Genomic DNA, 18,877 nt, shown 5'->3' on the forward strand with positions numbered 1-18,877 from the left:
GTGAACCAGATGATAGGCATTGCGAAGATCTAACTTTGTGTCTATAGTTGTTTTGCTATGGTATTTCTTTTTAAAGCACAGGGACAATTCCTCTTGCAGTGTTTTGTAGGCTGCTGATTTTAGCTCATGTTATTTAGCTGCAACAGAATGCTTTGTAAAAAGACAGAATACATCTTTGACATGTTTTGACTAGTCTGTGATTATGTTTTTTGATAATGTTAATGTTTTTTGCTTGCTTAATTTCTGAAGGCCTGTATAATTCTGCTGTAATGAACTACAGTATGTTCACTATACTTTGCTATACGTACAATGTTTTTATTAAACTGAGATCATGTTAAATACAAATTCATCCTCATTAAAAATATTTGATGACCTGACACTCATATCTGGTACTTGCATCAAGTGAGGGGTTTATGATGTGTGCAGTTAATAGATTACAATTGGATACTATTAGTCTTACCCTGGAGTTGGTTCACTCTCTGCCTATGCATCTAGAGATTTCAGTGATACATGACAGTTAAAAAACGACTTGAAATAATTCTGAAAGTACCTTAAGATAAATGTTAAAGTGTGCCCCTTAAAAGCATAAGTGTTCCCTGTCTGGCCCATTATTTTATCCTTATGATGTATGCATTAAAAATTTACTAAATCACCAAAAGTACTACCCAGCGATTTAATTTAGGTTAATGTTTTTTTTTGTATTTGATCATTTTGAATATCAACATTTGGCACGTTCTGGCTTTTCAACTCCAACTTACTCAATGAGGGACCATCTTACCACTTTTTACCATACTTTAGTAAATATTTTACATTTTGTGCTATAACAACTAAATTAACAAATGTTTCTATTTGTTTTCTATAAAATATTAGCTTAAACATTATTATCCTGCATACAGTATGTTAAACTTATATCTAAATTACAATTTAAAACTAAATCCACACCATCCTTGAAGGGGTATATTCCCCATATGTTTACAGTAGCAATACGTTTTTCTTCGGTGTGGTGTTCATTTTGTTTTGTCAGGTCTTGCTAATACTGTGATTTAGATTTTGACAGAATCAGCATTTAGGATCAGCTCACTCGGCGTCTTACCCATGTTATTGTCCTATTCTTCAAACTCATCAATGCTCCTGAAGCCCAGATACAGTAAACCAATGCTCAGTGCATCAGTGAAAGAAATGCCACTTTGCCACTTCCTCATTCAATGTACATTATTTTACAAAAAAAAAACTCTGTCATTTATCATAAATATTTTCAAATGATGTGTGGGTAAACGGATATATTTCAATTTCAAAGCTTTAAATTGTGCAAACTTGCAAACGTTCAGGACATTGTCTTATATATGTCTCTCTTTGGCTCCACTTAGTGGCCAAAAGGCGTGAGTGTCACATACTTTGGTCAAAGTAGTGGCACATATAGTTCCTCACATTTATAAAACAGAGAGCTGAACTATAATCACACTTTGTTTTGTTATTACAAAGAAATGGCAAGACATTCAATTAAACATGAAATTTTTAATTTCTTTTCCCTCATCTTATTTTATTTTTGTAAAAATACTTCAGCAATTTTAGTTTTATGTAATTATAATTGTCATCTTAATAAAATTGTTAGCTTAACTGTTTAATTGTATTTTAATTGTAACACATTTTTGGAGAATAAGAAGCATTTTTATTTGACTTTTGTACATGATTCTGTTTGTGGGCTGAGCACATCTGTAGCCAGACAGACCTATATAACAGACTGAGACATCTAGATGTAATCCTAAAGGGTTTAAACCATTGGTCATACACGTGATTATTATCTTTTTTTTCTGGGTTATTCTGAGCAGCAGCAGAAATGATTTTGCTCTGACTTACTCTGTGTCTCTCTCTCCCTGCAGAATCCAGTTAAAGCTTGAGAACTGTCTGTCCAACAAATCATGGCCTACCTAAAACATCACTGTGAGTCCCCATCCTTTCCTGTACACTCAGACAATAATCTGTCATCAGCGTAATAAAACATACCCCTCACAGATCAATTTCACTTAGAATAAACGGCATAAATACTGTAATATCAAACCTAAATCGTAGGTAATCAGATGAGAGGCAGCAGGGGGGAATTATTTCTCTGTTTAACAAAGAAGACAGTGACTGATGCAGATAATTATGCATATTTCTTTCTCTTGACACCACCCTTACATCTCATGCCATTTATCCTCCACGATCAGATGAGCTAAAGAAAAACATCAATGCAGCAACTAAAGAGTTTCTGCATTGATGAAACAGATGGAGCTTACATCTGGACTATTTTACACTGCTTGCACCAGAGTAGCAAAGAGGTATAATCACAATGTCATTTAAAATTACAGCCGTCAACTGTATTAATGAACCCTGCAAATTGTTCAGACTTCCAGGATTCAGAAATGAATTTTACCTAGAAATGAACTTGAATTTTTAATGAGGAGGTTTAAAATGGAACACGATGGAGTAAAGATAGCTAGACGAGATGGTTTTCTGAACAAGCAGACTTGCATAGTCTTTAATAATCCATTGCAAAACATGATCATTTACAAATGCATTAGCAAAAACATCAAAATTTGGAAATATAACTTAGATACATTACATAAATTGCAAAGCATCTTAGGGAAACAACCATGTGTGGTCATGACATTTGCGCATAGCCATTTTACTTGATGTTGTTAAAAAAAGTCACAAAAGACATTTATGTATGACCCTGCAAAATGTTTGTAATTTCACTGCAACCTATAAGAATAACATCTGTAATGTACAATATCACACACAATATGTAATACAATAATGCGTTTCAATCATTAACTTATCCATTTAAATCCTTCTCTTTTTAAAAATGTATTACTTATTTCCTGTTATAATGATACAAACTACAATAGACGTTTATAGGCCGTTAAGACTTCTATAGCAACATACATATTTCTATGGGTTATATATTTATGCAACAAAAAGTTACAGTATCTAAAAATGCATTGTAACAGCTGTCAGATGCATCATCGCATGGCCTGCTCTGGTTTAATTTGGCAGTGAAATGAATATCTCTAAAGGCTAACTGTATCAGAACCCTCTCATAGGAAGAGATTTCATTCATTATACTAAGAGCTGAGAGCCTAAAAAAATCGAGCAATAACACACCAAATCAAGGGCACACCACAACAATATCCAACAGTTATCTAATTATTTAATAATGAATTATTACTATCTGACAATAAGAGTATTAATTATTCTTCAATTGTTTTTCAATTCATACTTTGGCATTGCTTATCAATATTACAGAAATGTATTACCAATTATATCTATTGTCTACCTTATTTCTCCCCTAAAATGTTATAATAATAAAGAGTTATGTTACTATACCTAGTTATATTAATGTCAATCAGGCCCGCAAAATATGAATGAGATTATTAATATTTATTGAAGTTGAGTTCCTATGCCTATTTACATGGTTGTCAATCAGATCAGACTTGTTATGTTACTGTAAGGCTTTGTACCTTGCTGTGTTGTCGAGCTGCATTATGAATGATGAGCAGTTGCTCCACTATAATATTTACCACAGTTTTAAAGGCTTAACTAATTGTAACCATGGCCATGAATTCTCTATTCCAGCTCAAATAAGCTTCATTGTGAATCTCCCAGTGTCCCCACCATCTCCACCTCCACCCATGGATGATCGTGGCACAAAGTCTATAGTGGCAGTGTGTTTAATCTGACCTTTGCTCTGACTCCAGAAGAACATAAACACAAAACAGATCGCCACAGAGCTCAGGAAAGAGAGAAATCCCATGGTGGTAGCAATGATAAGTGTTTTTGCATCAAACGGGTAAGGACTTGACACCCTTGCAGAGGAGTTAGTAGAAGGAGGTAATGAAGTTTCCATCCATCCCTCGTCTGAGAAATATGACACTGTGCGGTTTTGTGGAAGCCCCTCCACTTGCAGACTCACTGAGACGCTGTCGTTGCCTGCTGCATTAGATGCAGTGCATAGATACGTTCCACTGTCCTGTACTTGGGTGTAACGCACCTCCAAGCTCCCATTAGCAAGCACTCGTACTCTCCCGACAGAGCTAAGTGCAGTCTGCTGGGCTGACAGCCAAGTAATAGAAGGTGATGGATAGCCGTCTGCTTTGCAGTCAAACCGTACACTCATGCCCTCCACAACGCTCGCATCCTGCTGCTGCCGGTTCAGAATCTGCGCTCGCCTGCAAGTAAATATAACCGGGAGATCAGCTTCTGAAAAGTCACGAAAAGCCTTCTTGTGTTGATTTAGAGGCGAACAGGTGGGTTGGCGGCCATCGAAATCCAGCCGCCGCCGCCGTCGCATGACCCAGAGTAACCTGCAGTCGCAAGCCAATGGGTTTCTGTCCAGCCTCAGTGTCTGCAAGTTCCCCACGGAGTGGAAGACGCCTTCTTCCAATGTGGACAGACGATTCGAGGACACATTGAGCAGACGAAAGTGGACCAGACCCCTGAAGGCACCTGGCTCAATACGTAGCAGTTTTCCACCTACCAGGTGCAACTGTTGGAGCCGCAGAAGCTCCCCAAGAAGGTTGGCCTGTATGGAGGTGATGGGGTTGTAGGACAAGTCAAGGTACTGCAGGTAGGTGAGAGGACGCAGTGCAGCATAAGGTACGGCGCTGAGATTGCAGTTGCTTAAAATTAAGGTGGTAAGGTTCAGACCTACCAAGCTGTTGCTATTTAGCGTCTCGAGAGAAGGCCAGTGGAGGATCTGCAAGGTGCGCAGTTGGTGGAGTCGGCGAAAGGCATTGTTGGGCAGGACATTTATGGTCAGCTTGCGCAGACGCAGCTTGGTCAAGCTCTGAAGTTGCGACAGAGCCTCGGTGGGGATGGAGGTCAAATTACTGCGGTCTACGTTCAACTCCTTCAGCGCCTGAAGCCCAACAAATGCCCGTTGCGAGATAAACACCAGGTCATTTTCTCCTGCATCGAGCAGCTGTAGATTAATCATGTCCCGAAATGTGTAATCCAGAAAAACCAGGATCTCATTATCACTGATATCCAGACGTTGAAGGTTGGAGAGTCCAGAGAAGACCCCAACCGGTAGGATCTTGAGACGGTTGTTTTTAATCGTCAAGTATCGCAGGTTCTTTAGCCCCTGAAATGTTTCCACCTCAATCATAGAGATTATATTCTCACTTAGGTCAAGGTCCTCTAGCTTTGACAGGCTGGAGAACTGACGCCTGGCCAGCGTTTTCAGCTGGTTTCTTGAAAGATCTAAGCGTTTGGCATTGTTTGGTAACCCCTCAGGCACACCTGTCAGGTGTCTTGAGGAGCAGTTGACCTCTAAAGTGTCAAGGTAACAAGTGCATTTCTGCGGACAGGTGAGGTCTGCAGCTGATAGGTTTGTGAACCACAACAGCAGGACTGTCCATGCGCCCTGCCGGCCACACAGATCCACGAACATCTTACCTCCTTCCTGCCAAAAAAAAGAAAAAAGAAAGAATGAGAAAATAATCTTTGAAAAAAACTGCATACGCTGGTTAGGTATGTTTTGAAGCATGGTAGCTGGTCATGTGCTGGTCCTAAGCAACTAGCTCCTGCTCATAACCACCTTATAAGCAGGTCAGGACCAACTAAGGACCAGCTTAAAGCAGCTTAAACCAGTTGCCATAAAAAACATACATATTCAGCTGTTTTTTAAAAAAAGGGAAGTTCTTAGAAATGTAATATTTGTATTCTTGTTGGTTTTGAAAAACTTGTATGTCATTCTCGAGAAAAGTTTGAATATGCAATCTACATTTTTTTTATGTCTTCAAAAATTTCACTTAATTACAAAGTATATTTTTAACATTTAGAGAGGCAGAGACGCAGTCTTGACAATATTATTTCTAATTAATGCCAGAAAAGGTTTTCTTTTCATTAGTTATGTCAGGACAGTTTGATATTTCTGGCTTAATTTCCTCCAAAATATCAAAATGAACTTTAATGCAGAAAATATAAACATGCTTCTCTGATCGAAGGATGTTACTTTTAGTCATTGTATGTATGAGATGCATTTGCAATTATGTATTTGTGAATACATTAATAGATATGGACATAACCGATATGGATATATTTGGGTTTTGCCATAGATCAAATGCATCTTGATCAATCAATTGTACTGTACTAAAAAGAAAGCCTTAATAAGCATATACAAGAAGCATTTTTCAAGAGTTATGGATCTTAAATGATTAAATCAGAAGACAAGCTTAGTTGCTTTCCTCACTATTTGTTACTAATGGACTACTTACCAAGGGACTTTTGTGGTGCCAGTTCTCATAACCAGATATTTTCAGGTTGGTATCTACAGTATGTTGGGCTCAGTGGTTGTTGAAGATGCATTTAAGTCACATTTAGAAATCACACTTCCAAAAACCTAAAGCCAGAGAGAAGAGAAGAATCAGCAAAAAATGACTGATACTGTGTTAAGATGATTTGTGCTAACAATCTCTATCAATCTACTCTGCTTTTAGACAGACAGACTGATCTAGACACAGCTGAAGTTGTAAAACAGTTTTTCATCCATTTCTGATGAAGGACGACAGTGGAATGTTTTAGACCTGTTTGCATTTGAATGCACCTCCGTTAGGTAAATAAGAATGACGATACATGTGACAGCTGCACAGTAACACGCTTATTTCCCTTTCTACTGCTCTAGAGCGTCTGATGTGAGAAGACAGGTGTGCAGGGCCCTTTCACTACAGTCCAGCTTAACCTCATGTCACAGGGTGCATGTGGACAGGCCTGGACACAAATTAGAAATTACCCAGCATGGACAGACGTTCAGTTTAATGGACAGAGCTGTGCCAAATGACATCAGACATTCAATAGAACACAACAATGGACTGCTCAATAACACATGCATGGAATCCAGAATACAAATGATCAAAGGTACCTGTGACTTTATACACACATTTCTGACTTTTTATAAATATTAATAATAAAAAAACTGCATAATGTAAAATCAGAATTTTCAGGAAAAAAGTCTTAATTGTGATAGAAAAATGTATCATTTATCTATGTATGCAGAAACTGCGTTCCATATAAATTAATTGAGCATACTCTGAATCAGGAGTAAAACTGCTCTAAAAAATGAACTATTACAGCAATATAAGTTACACAACTTGGACTGAACTTGTAATGCTGTGGATTGAGATCTGAGATTGAGATCTGTTCTTTCAACAAGCGTCCTCAGTAATTTAGTCTATTTAGCTTAGTTTGTTCACTGAATGTTAAATATCTCCTGCATCTGCTGAAGTAATGAGTTTCCTTCTCATTCAGAGAACATTTTGCATCATAAAGATGTTTTGCTTTAATCTATAATTATAGGTAAATAGCCTCAACACACATAAACCTCAGTAATGGTGACAATAAAAAAAATGTTAAATTAAGCACAAAACTGAGCTTTAAATATAACATTAGAAAGTAGCAGTGATGATAAAAACATCAGGATAAAACAAAAACCGCAAACCATGTGAAAAGATTAGAAAATGCATCTCTAATTTATCACATTAGCAGACCTTAATTGAAGTTAAATTGCTTAATAACTCATAAGTTTGTAAACATTTCCAGTAGTCCTTTAATGAATGAAACAAAATGGTAATAAAATCCTACCTTGTCGTGACAAATGATCTCAATTAATGCAGTCCTGCATTACACATCTCCCACTGCTTGCTTGCTTATAGCTGATTCACATGGGTCTAGGTTTCTCACATCTCCTGTTTACACACAAAGCTTCTACAGTATTTTTGAACTTGTTCCTACTGAAACCACTTAAAATGAGGTTGACTTGTTTTCCAGAGTCCAGTGTCGTCCTGTGTCTCTACACAAAGGCCTTATATGGCCAAATAAGCTGACTCATAATGCTGTATCTAGCGAAAGGAGAGAGAGAGAGTCAATCCTGGCTTGGCTGTTTTGACACCATATTGGTTTTCCACACAACAGAGAGCCTGGCTTACACAAATTAAAGGAGCAAATCCCTCTCTGTCGACTTGTGAAAGACAGTGCAGCAGGTGTACGAGATCTGGACATGGAGGGGACGAAACACACTGCATGACAACTGAGTTTATATTGATTGCTATGAATGACAGAAATAAAATATATTTGAGGTGAATTTGATGTCATGATTTCAATGTTGAAACAAATTAACAGCTGGCTTTGTGGATGCAATCAAATAAAGCTAAATTAAAGTAAAATGTTCCTGTTCTGCACATTTTTATTTTTATTTATTTTTCCTGTTTTCTCTTTTCTTCCTTTTTCTCTATACTATGTTGTTTGAACTATGTGTATATTCCATATATTCTATGTATTAATAGAACAATATAATATACAAAGAAATGAATATATATGTATGTGTTTGTGTGCGTTTTTTTCTTTTAATTTTGCAATTGTTTTGAAACCGAGAAGCTGAATAAATAAGCTTAACATTGATGTATGGTTTGTTTGGACAGGGCAATATTTGGCGGAGGTACAACTATTTGTATATCTTAAAAATGAGAAAAACCTTTTGCATGCAACATAGATGAGTTCATAGAAAGAAACGGCTCCACGCAATATTGTAATCCTATAATTCACGTCGTACTTGAAAACTCTTTGTATGCATTATGGTTAATGCATCCTTGAGTAGTGGATTGTTTCAGACTGCGCTGACTAGTGGTTGTAGTAGTCGATCACTCGACTACTCAACTAGTCTGTGCAAGCCATAATATATATACAGTGTCATGTTTTTATTCTTATACTGAAATATAAAATAATATAATACAAAATACACATACAAATATTTGAAACCACAAAAATATTTTTACATATATAGATTTTTTTCATTAACAAATTATGCAGAATTAAATTCAAACTTCCAAATGTGTGGCCCAAACTCAAGAAGATGCCTCTCAGTAAAACTTTTGCATAATCAGCTAACCCATCTACAAATCAGCTTTGGCAATGCTCTTATCTAACGAACAACACTCTGCCCAACATTGAGTGTGCCCTTGTTGATCTGATGCAATGTCATCACAGTTAGCCAGCCTTCACTAAGCTGAACACTCACACATTGTGTTGTTTTCTCATATTGGGCCTGACTTTCATACTTTCACGTCAACAGTCAAAACTCATCAGAGTCAGACAGGCTTCATTAGGTTACAGTAAATGACATGGACCTTTGCCAGGTACTATAAACAGGGGAGAAAAATATTTCCTCTGTTGCTGTAGCTGTTCCCCTGACTCCATTAGAAAACCACAACACTTAAAGCCTCTGCAGTCTGATTCCAATTTGCACTTCACTGATTCCAGGCGTGCAAATGGGCTTATAACCGTGCTAAAGTAAGTACTATTGAGTTTGAACTGTGTATATTTGTGCGAAAAGGTCAGAAGAGGGACGTGCCTAGCAAACAGATGAGGGAATCCAGACGTTTTGAAATTAATATTTAACACTAGAGGATATTCACAAAATGCCAGCCAAACCCACAAGAGATTTTATTTTTATCCTTATTTTGGCGTATCCTGCATTTACTGTGTCTAAAATCACTTCAGTGGCAATATCAGAGGTCTCTGACCTGCATATTTAGTGTGATCTCTAACCTCTAAAGTGCATCCAGGGAATGTACTTCACCTGTGTCCCGGAGCCCATGCTATTCTCGTCCCAGCCGGGTGAAAACTGCCCAGAGCCGCTTTCCAATCTCCAATTAGAATTCCTCACATCAATTCTTCACAGCAACAATTGCAACTGAGTGAGAAAGAAGCTGTTTATGGTTCCTGCCCTCTACCCCTGCCACAGAATGCAGCCATGTGAATGAATGCAAGTATTTCAAGCTTTCTGAAACAGGTGTTGTTTAGCAATGGGAGATGATGACAGATCTTCTGGACATGGAGTATTTGTTCCCTTCGAGCTTGCCCGGGGAACGGAAAAATAAATATAACAGAGAAGGTGAGGTTCACACTTGGATGCACAAACCACAGATGCTTCCTCAAAGTGTTTGCATTTCAAGCCCACAGTGAATTTACAAGACGCTTCTTCTCATCCTTCCGTGATCCGCCTTTTGCTGAAAGCCTTAAGGATGGAGTTTAAAAGCATCTCTGTTGTGTGCCTGCATGTGTACCACATAATACAAGCATTTGGTCTCAGCTCCGGTTGATGTGTGACTGATTTTGCTGCTTTAGTCTAAAGGAGTGTGAGAGGAAGATAATCTGACATGGGTGGCTACAGGCTTGTAACAATCAGTTTGACTGTAAAACACTTCAGGCTGCAATATAGTTTGTGTTTTGTGGTAGTGGGTTTGACCAATTTGACTTCATGCTTTTAATATCAGCTTATGCATTTCCTGGGAATCAACAGCAAAGACATTGCTCAGTATCAAATTAATTATTAATTTATTGATTAAGTTATGGTTATCGACATTGGATTTTTTGTTAGCATTTATCTGTTACCAAGAAACAGTTACCCAAAAAAGAAAATTAGTTGAAAATGTACCCTGTATCCACAATCCATAATAATGCTTCTTACATTAAAGAATTACATTCTTTTGTCCTCTTCCATCAAAATCCACCATCAAATTTCTTTAGAACAGTGTTTGGAACAGATTTTGATGTGTGCTTATTTCTCCCCTGATTCAGACAAGACAACTTTTTTTTTTTTTTTAGTGGAGAAAGCAATAAGAATAGAGGACTTATTTTAACCAGAATCGTGTGAAATTGTGAAGTTAAAAATGTCTTGATGGATTATAAAGACAGTTTTTTTTCACTTCACAAGACATTAACTGATGGACTGGCTCATGTGGAGTATTTGTGGATTATTGTGATGATTTTATCAGTGGTTAAAACTCTCATTCTGATGACACCCATTCACTGCAGAGGATCCATTGGTGAGCGTGTCATCTGTTCTGACGAAGAAGCAAACTCAAACATTCCATCTTATGTATGAATGATTTATTTTTGTGGCGGAAAGCAGAAATAAAACTTAGTAAAAATAAATTAGACAGATAATTGCTGTAGGTATTGTTCACATAAAATGGTATCTAATATTTTGTTTGTGCTGTGTATATTTTACTAAAAAAAAAATGCTTCTTTGTTTTTCATGATTATGTTGGAGCAGCTGAGAGAGGTCATGCTGGGTTTAGATCACAACAGTCTGAAGGACAGATTATGATAATTCAGCTTTTGGCTGGTCACTTTAGTCAGTGCATGTACATTGTGTACCCCAATGAGAATCAAATATAATGAAAAAAGGAAAGTCTGTGTGGAAAAAAATGAGCATGAGATCATCTCACATGTTCCTACTGCCAGAAGTCTAAAAGTGTTTTAAACTAACTTCAACAGAACTTTTCAAGGACACAAAAGTAAGGTCACCTCAGGCTAAACTGAATGCATTAATGTAACTGGGTCATTGCACATGTGCTCAAGTTCATTGTTAATTTTAGGCATTTTTATGGACAACGGATGACAAAGATTTGCATATACACTGTATAATATAAACCTGTGAAACATTCAGCAGGAAAAGCATCAGCAATTCAGTACACATACTGATGGGACAGAGATAATTTGTTTGTGAAGGCCCAGATTCAGATGCTCTTGTCTTCTAAAAATCGAGTGATTTTTAGTGTGATTGTGGAGAGGTCACACATATGGATGTGGTTTAGGCTCATATGTCATCTGTGAAAAGCACAGAATCTGCTTCACTCATCTATGTATTAGAGCTCTATAGATTTTAATCCATCAATTGAGGTTGCAACCCAGTCATGCTGACAGATTGCCTCCCATCCAGGGTCACAGATCCATCTCTCAAATGAAACTTCCTTACAAGAAAAACAGCTATTGCTTAGTTAAAAGATAGGACGGGTCTATTGGGAAATTTCGACAGTGAGACCTCTGCATCTGGCTGCGTGTTGTAATACAGAACACCCATTAGCAGGGTCATATGGTGCCCTGGATAGTTCAGTGTTCAAGCAGTCCTAAATAGGTCCATTTTAGGGCAGCAGGATTACACAAAGAACCAGGATGACGCTCACAATGTGAGGCAGACTCATTGGGGCCCCACATCACACATTTAGTCCTGGTGTGGTTTATTAAAAAGGCAAAACTGGTCAAATCTGCACCTGTTCAGTGATATTAAACCATGCTCCATAATGACCTCATAGCGGCAGACCTCATAAATCGCATGCAGATACATATGAGGGCGTGATGAGAATGTCGAGTGACCAAGGAAAACAAACCAGTGATCAAGTAAGTGCTTTTACCATTCCGCCCCATCAACCGGTGATAAATCAGGCCCTGCTCTGCATTACAACTATTCTGATTAAAGTGCTCATCTGGACCAGACCCAAAGCTTGCGCTCCTTTAGCGCATTTGCTGTGCTGCAAATCACTGGCGGTGTGGGATGCTGTTTGAAATCTCATTAGAGAGAACTTGCACAAATTGATTAGTGCTAATTAAGTGACTGCCAAGCATCCCATGGCCTCAATGACCGTGAGACCTGAGACAGAAAACCGAACACACCTGGTGTGCACAGTGCCAGCTGACCAATGGGGTCCCAACTACTATTTTTAGTTGTATATTTGACTCCTAAAAGAAAGGCTATAAAAGTTATATGCCTCATGACTGATCTCGCCCTGCCAAGTGGGCTTTAATAAACAATGCAACAGAGCTAGCTATCTGTCTATCTGTCTGTCTATCTATCTATCTATCTATCTATCTATCTGTCTGTCTGTCTGTCTGTCTGTCTGATATTTTTACGCAAATTATTTTGAAAATATATATTTTTAAGTTTATAAAAGAAACAAACGTAAATAGCCTAAATAAAAAAAAAAAACATTAAAAATGAAAACGTAAATAAGCTTTCTACAATATTACTTCTACCTTGGATGCCAACGTAAATACAATTATTTTGATTACAACCGTATACGAAAAGCGGTAAACCTAATTTATTTATTCATTATTCATATTTATTTATTTATTTATTTATTTTAGCTTAGAGTAATTAATAGCTTATACAACATAGCCTATGTTTTGCCACCCACGTCTGGTTGTCAAAATTAGTGACTTCCAAATAAGTCGTAACCCTGAAGAACTCTAAACAAACATTGTCTAAAATATAGCCAGCATAAACTATAGCAAAAAAAAAAAAAAAAAAAAACACACACACAAACACACACACACACACACAAAGCGGAACTCACCCGCTTCCCCTCACGAGATCTGCATGGCAGCGTTATCATAGCTCTCCAAGTCTCTGTCCATGTCAGCTCGCAGTTCTTTACTTCTGCTCGATGTCCTCTAACATCGTGCTCAGAAAGACGACGAGCATGTCTTGAGACAAGACCCGAATGTTTTTAATCGCTTTGCTCCTTCATTAATTCCTCCTGTCTACGACACATCCCTCCAGGGTCTAGTAGGATAATTGTAGCCTTAATTTAGGTTGGCTGATCTCCGCACTGAAGCTCCTCTGTGCTCGCTCGTCTAACTTCCAGCGCCCACCTGCCCGTTTCAGTACGAGTGAACATCCCAACTCCTGCGGTTTTAGAGAGCAGATCGGTGTTTACTGGTCTATTCAGCAGAGCTGATGAAGGATAACACCTCGTGAGGGCACTCTGGGAGAATGACAGATATTTGCGCGGCTCGGCCAAATCTCCGGATTTAGGTAAAGCAGCAGATGGTTGCCTGAGTGAGACTCGTGGCTTGTAGACTGTAGAAAACATCTCTTAGGACACATGTTTGCTTCAGTCGATTTATACGATAAGACTCACAGTGTTAAACAAAATGTGACTTTTTGTGGTAAACTGGTTTTAATTGCATTGTGTTTGTCAAAAAGAGAAAAGTAGGCCCATACAAAACTTAGATTAAAAGTTTTATTGAATTTAGGGTAAAAGGTAGTTGTTGGCAGTCAGAACTAAATCATAATAATATGGTGACAATATTAAACGAGTTACGGAATAGCATAAAATTAGCCATAAGAAAGTCATTAAAAATCTCATGCTTCAGGCCTAAACATGAACTAAAAGACAATGCACATAGGGAATTGTGGGTAGCCATGCCCATTTCCACATGAATAATATGCTATTCTTACTTGTAGCTTATACCTAACAAAATATAATATATTGATAGCCTAATTGTTACTCTTATGTATTACAAATACAAGTATTGCCTTGTAAAAAGACTATTTTTTTTATCTTAATCTGTCTATCTATCTAATTATCTGTAAAAACATTTGCAATAAGATCACATTGTCATTGATTTATATATATATATATATATATATATATATATATATATATATATATATATATATATATATAGGTAAGGTAATTTTTTTTACAGCACTGTCTAATACAGTGCAATTAAGACTGTGATAAATCACTATTTGTTTTTCTTAAGTCAGATGTGCAGGCCTGCAACCAAGATCCTCTAATATGCTGACGATGGTCAGATCTCCCAGAAAATATGCAGGACTAAAATACTTTTCTTTAAATAATATTTAAGAACATTAGCCTTGATTTTAAAATATGCAAAGTCAGACCATCTGTAGAGAGACAACAGTGTTGACAATATGCCCTGTGTTAAACATCTCTGTGGTTAATCAGACTGTGGCAGCTACTTTAGACCTCTTGCAAGGATGAAAAAGCCAGACAATCACTTACATTCTTAAATAACTTGAGTGACTTTTAATGGACAGCACAAAACATTGAAGGGATAGTTCACCCAAAAAGGAAAATTATGTCGTTAATAACTCACCCTCATGTCGTTCCAAACCAGTGAGACCTCTGTTTATCTTCGGAAAACAGTTTAAGATATTTTAGATTTAGTCCGAGAGCCTTCTGTCCCTCCATTAAAATTGTGTGTACGATATACTGTCCATGTCCAGAAAGGTAAGAAAAACATCATCAAAGTAGTCCATATGACATCAGAGGGTCAGTTAGAATTTTTTGAAGCAAAAAGCAAAAACTATGACTTTATTCAGCATTGTCTCTCTTCCAGTCTGTTGTGAGCTCGTTCACTGCAGTGTAGTGATATCCGATTCGCGAAGAATCACTCGATGTAACCGGATCTTTTTGAACCAGTTCACCAAATCGAACTGAATTGTTTGAAATGTTTCACGACTCCAATAAGCATTAATCCAAAAATGATTTAAGCTGTTAACTTTTTTAATGTGGCTGACACTCCCTCTGAGTTAAAAAAAACCAATATCCCAGAGTAATTCATGTACTCCAACAGTACACTGACTGAACTGCTGTGAAGAGAGAACTCAAGATGAACACCGAGCCGGGCCAGATAACGAAGAAAACATTGACTCGTTCTCGAGTCAAGAACCGTTTCTGTCGGATGCGTCTGATTCGTGAACCGAGGAGCTGATGATACTGCGCATGTGTGATTCAGCGTGAAACAGACCGACACACAGAGCGTCTGAACCGAACTGATTCTTTTGGTGATTGATTCTGAACTGATTCTGTGCTAATGTAATGAGCGCGGGTAAACGAAAGCTTGCTTATTGAATCGAACTGTCCGAAAGAACCGTTTCGCGGAAAAGAACCGAACATCCCATCACTACTGGTGAACGATCCCATCACTACTGGTGAACTGGTTACTAGAGAATAAGTCAATTTTTGTTTGTTATCTGGCTCGGCTAGGTGTTCACCTTCAGTTCTCTCTTCACATCAGTTCAGTCAGTGTACTGTTTGAGTACATGAATTACTCCGGGATATTGGTTTGTTTTAACTCAGAGGGAGTGTCAGCCACATTAAAAAAGTTAACAGCTTAAATCATTTGTGGATTAATGCTTATTGGAGACGCAAACCTTTTCAAATGATTCAGTTCGATTTGGTGAACTGGTTCAAGAAGATCCGGTTACATCGAGTGATTCATTCGCGAACCGGATATCACAAACTGCTTTGTTTTGAACTCTCTCACAACAGACACGGAAGAGAAGACAATGCTGAATAAAGTCATAGTTTTTGTTATTTTTGGACCAAAATGTATTTTCTATGCTTCAACAAATACTAACTCACCCTCTGATGTCACATGGACTACTTTGATTATGTTTTTCTTACCTTTTTGGACATGGACAGTAAACCGTTCACACACTTTCAATGGAGGGACACAAAAATTCTCTGACTTAAATATATTCAACTCTATTCCGAAGATGAACGGCGGTCTTACAGGTTTGGAATGACATGAGGGTGAGTCATCTATGACATAATTTTGCTTTTTGGGTGAACTATCCCTTTAACCAGCACTTTTAATGTAAAAGCATCTTGTATTTTATTTTCTCCTTTTGTGTAAGAAGGACAGATATTGCACCCGACGAACTAAATGTTAATTCTGGCCCCAGTGTACAAATGAATAACAAAGGTGTGATATTTAGTCTCAAAAACAATGAATCAGGCAAATATACCGTAGACACTGCATCCATTTGCTCACAATCATCATAAAGATGTTCCCTAATGGCAACAGATTTATTGCCACATGGTTGTTTACACCTGTTACAACCCATTGGTAGAACAAGTCAAATGGAAACAGAGATACCTGCACTGGAGTAGCACACATTAGAGGTTTGGGAGAAACGAGACACCCTCCACATTGCCTGTAGGATTTTAATTAAATCTGGCCACTAGAGGGAAAACATTTCAAATGAAGGAAGGGACTGAGAGCAGAAACTTCTCTAATATAGGAAACATTCAACTTTATCCTCATTTAATAGCTTTAAGTTCTTTAAACTTCATGAAAGTAATACATCACAACAAGACTGGCCTATTTTGACAAACCCTTTGTCTTTTCATTGTACTGTAGTCTAGTTACCAGTGGTATAATATAATATAATATAATATAATATAATATAATATAATATAATATAATATAATATAATATAATATAATATAATCTTGATTTATTTATCAAAAAAAAATCTAAAATAAACTAACTGAGATAAAGACTGGGCCTTGGTAGGTTTAAAAAGGCTATGCGTGTTGCACATGTTTGTTTCAGAAACTATTTGTCCTTGCATGTTTCCATGTTAAGCTTAAGCTAGCACTTCTTAAAATATCTTTGAATGTACTGTATCATATGTACCAATCTTTAGATATTTATGTGCATATTTAGCCTTAAAATATTTAAACCTTATTCATTAATCCATATAAAATATAATATTTTAACCATAGATGTTGCCACTGTCTGACAGTTTGTTTTGTCAAAAAATTCTTTAATGATTTATTTCTCATTTAGAGTGAATGAGTGACGTTTCTTAAAGCCTTTGTATGTAATGCATTAGGAAGTGTTATTAAAGGGTATAGTGCATTATAATTATTTATAACCTGCACTTGTTATATCTTGTTGTTAATAATTATAACCAAATTTAAAATGCATAGGGTAACAATTAATTGTTATAATATGTTAACTGGTAACAATTATTCATGTGCTAACAATGCATTTACTTACCCTTACTCTCTTTTTTAATAAAATGTCTTCTGCAGAGCTTGGTGTGGTATAAAGCCAGAAATTGGGATTATTTGCTTTGAATTTTTTTTTCTTCTTCAATGTTGTAAACAATGTCTTACTGCTGTGTGGTGTACATTTAAAAAAGGATTGTCAAAGGTTGTTTATCTCATGTCCCAGCACAACCTTCTGAAATCTACTAAATCATTACAAGCTGAATATCTCTCTCTCTATATTTTTCTGAGTGTCCACTGACACAACAATCTCTTGAACTGCCTTTTTAAATGCCTTACTGACCTTGGCTTAGAGTAAGACGGGATGCAAACTGATTTGTATTGGTCAAATCCTGCCATCACAAACCCTCAGATCCCTGTGCACGTGGCAGATGGGACAGTTTTGAAATTGTGAATGTGCTCTTGCTCTTCAAAGACACTGCAATAATGTATAGTTCGCCAGGCTCTATGTGTCTCAACTCTAATCCCTAGCATGTGGACATCTGTGCATCAATGGTGGTGACACTGGGAAAACAGAAAAAAGCTCCTGTGATTGGATTTATGAATGGAGTGCCTCTGCTTCAGCACATAATGAGGCTTGTTGAAAAAAAAAATCCAGAGTGTTAAATTCATTTAATAACCTTGATTTGTTCCGGGTGTGTGCTCATTGTGTGTGTGTGTTTACTGCTGTGTGTGCCACTTTGGATGGGTTAAATGCAGAGCATGAATTCCGAGTATGGGTCACCATACTTATCTGTATGTCACGTCACTTTCACTATGTTCAACCTCTTTCGGTCGCCTGCAATTTGTGCTATTTGTATAGTTTTGATGACTTTACTATTTCATTAAAAGGTGTTTCACTAAAATGTAAGTGTTTTCAGACTAGGTAGTGTTTAGGACATATACAATAGTGCCCACAAAAAAAAAGAGAAAAGTTTTGATGCATGGCTCTGTAGTTCTGAGTCTGAACAAAAAACTGTAAAAAAAACTTTGAATCAGAAGTCTCGTGACAGTCATGGGAGCAGACACATGAATCCAGCAAGGCATGCTGAGTTTCTTCAGTTTTGGGGTTAGACTGGATTGTGAAGTAACAGGAAACAGATGTAGAGTTTGCTGCTTTGTAATGTGACTGAACATTTGCCTTGCTGGATCTATTTAAATGTATATTAATAAAACAATAATGTAGAAAAAATTTATATGTGATATTTCATATTTTCATATTTCAAATTTTTTTAAAAGTATATAAGGCTTAATCCTTAATGCTGTAGCAAAAACACACTTGAACACACACACACACACACACACACAATGCCGGCTCTGATCAGGATCAGATGAATGATAAAATAGCCAAAAGTTTTCTAAAGCATGAATGAGCAGGTGTGTATTACCCCCCAAAAAATGTTTCAATCGTTTAATGTATCCGGTCAAAGTAAATCCTTCTTTTTAGGTATTGCAGTTTAATATGT

At 37.1% G+C, this 18,877-nt stretch overlaps 1 protein-coding gene across 1 annotated transcript; it reads right to left on the bottom strand.

Annotated features, from left to right (window-relative positions):
* Positions 1-2,489: 2,489 nt before the first annotated feature.
* Positions 2,490-13,668, bottom strand: lingo4b (leucine rich repeat and Ig domain containing 4b). The gene is made up of 3 exons (XM_052578590.1): positions 13,173-13,668; positions 6,258-6,382; positions 2,490-5,443 (listed from the first exon to the last, which is right to left on the bottom strand). Exon 3 carries the CDS (start codon positions 5,429-5,431, stop codon positions 3,617-3,619), a length of 1,815 nt encoding a protein of 604 aa, XP_052434550.1. The 5' UTR covers positions 5,432-5,443; positions 6,258-6,382; positions 13,173-13,668; the 3' UTR covers positions 2,490-3,616.
* Between the last annotated feature and the right edge of the window lie 5,209 nt (positions 13,669-18,877).

Source organism: Carassius gibelio, chromosome B16 (genome assembly GCF_023724105.1).
Source record: "Carassius gibelio isolate Cgi1373 ecotype wild population from Czech Republic chromosome B16, carGib1.2-hapl.c, whole genome shotgun sequence".
NCBI lineage: Eukaryota > Metazoa > Chordata > Actinopteri > Cypriniformes > Cyprinidae > Carassius > Carassius gibelio.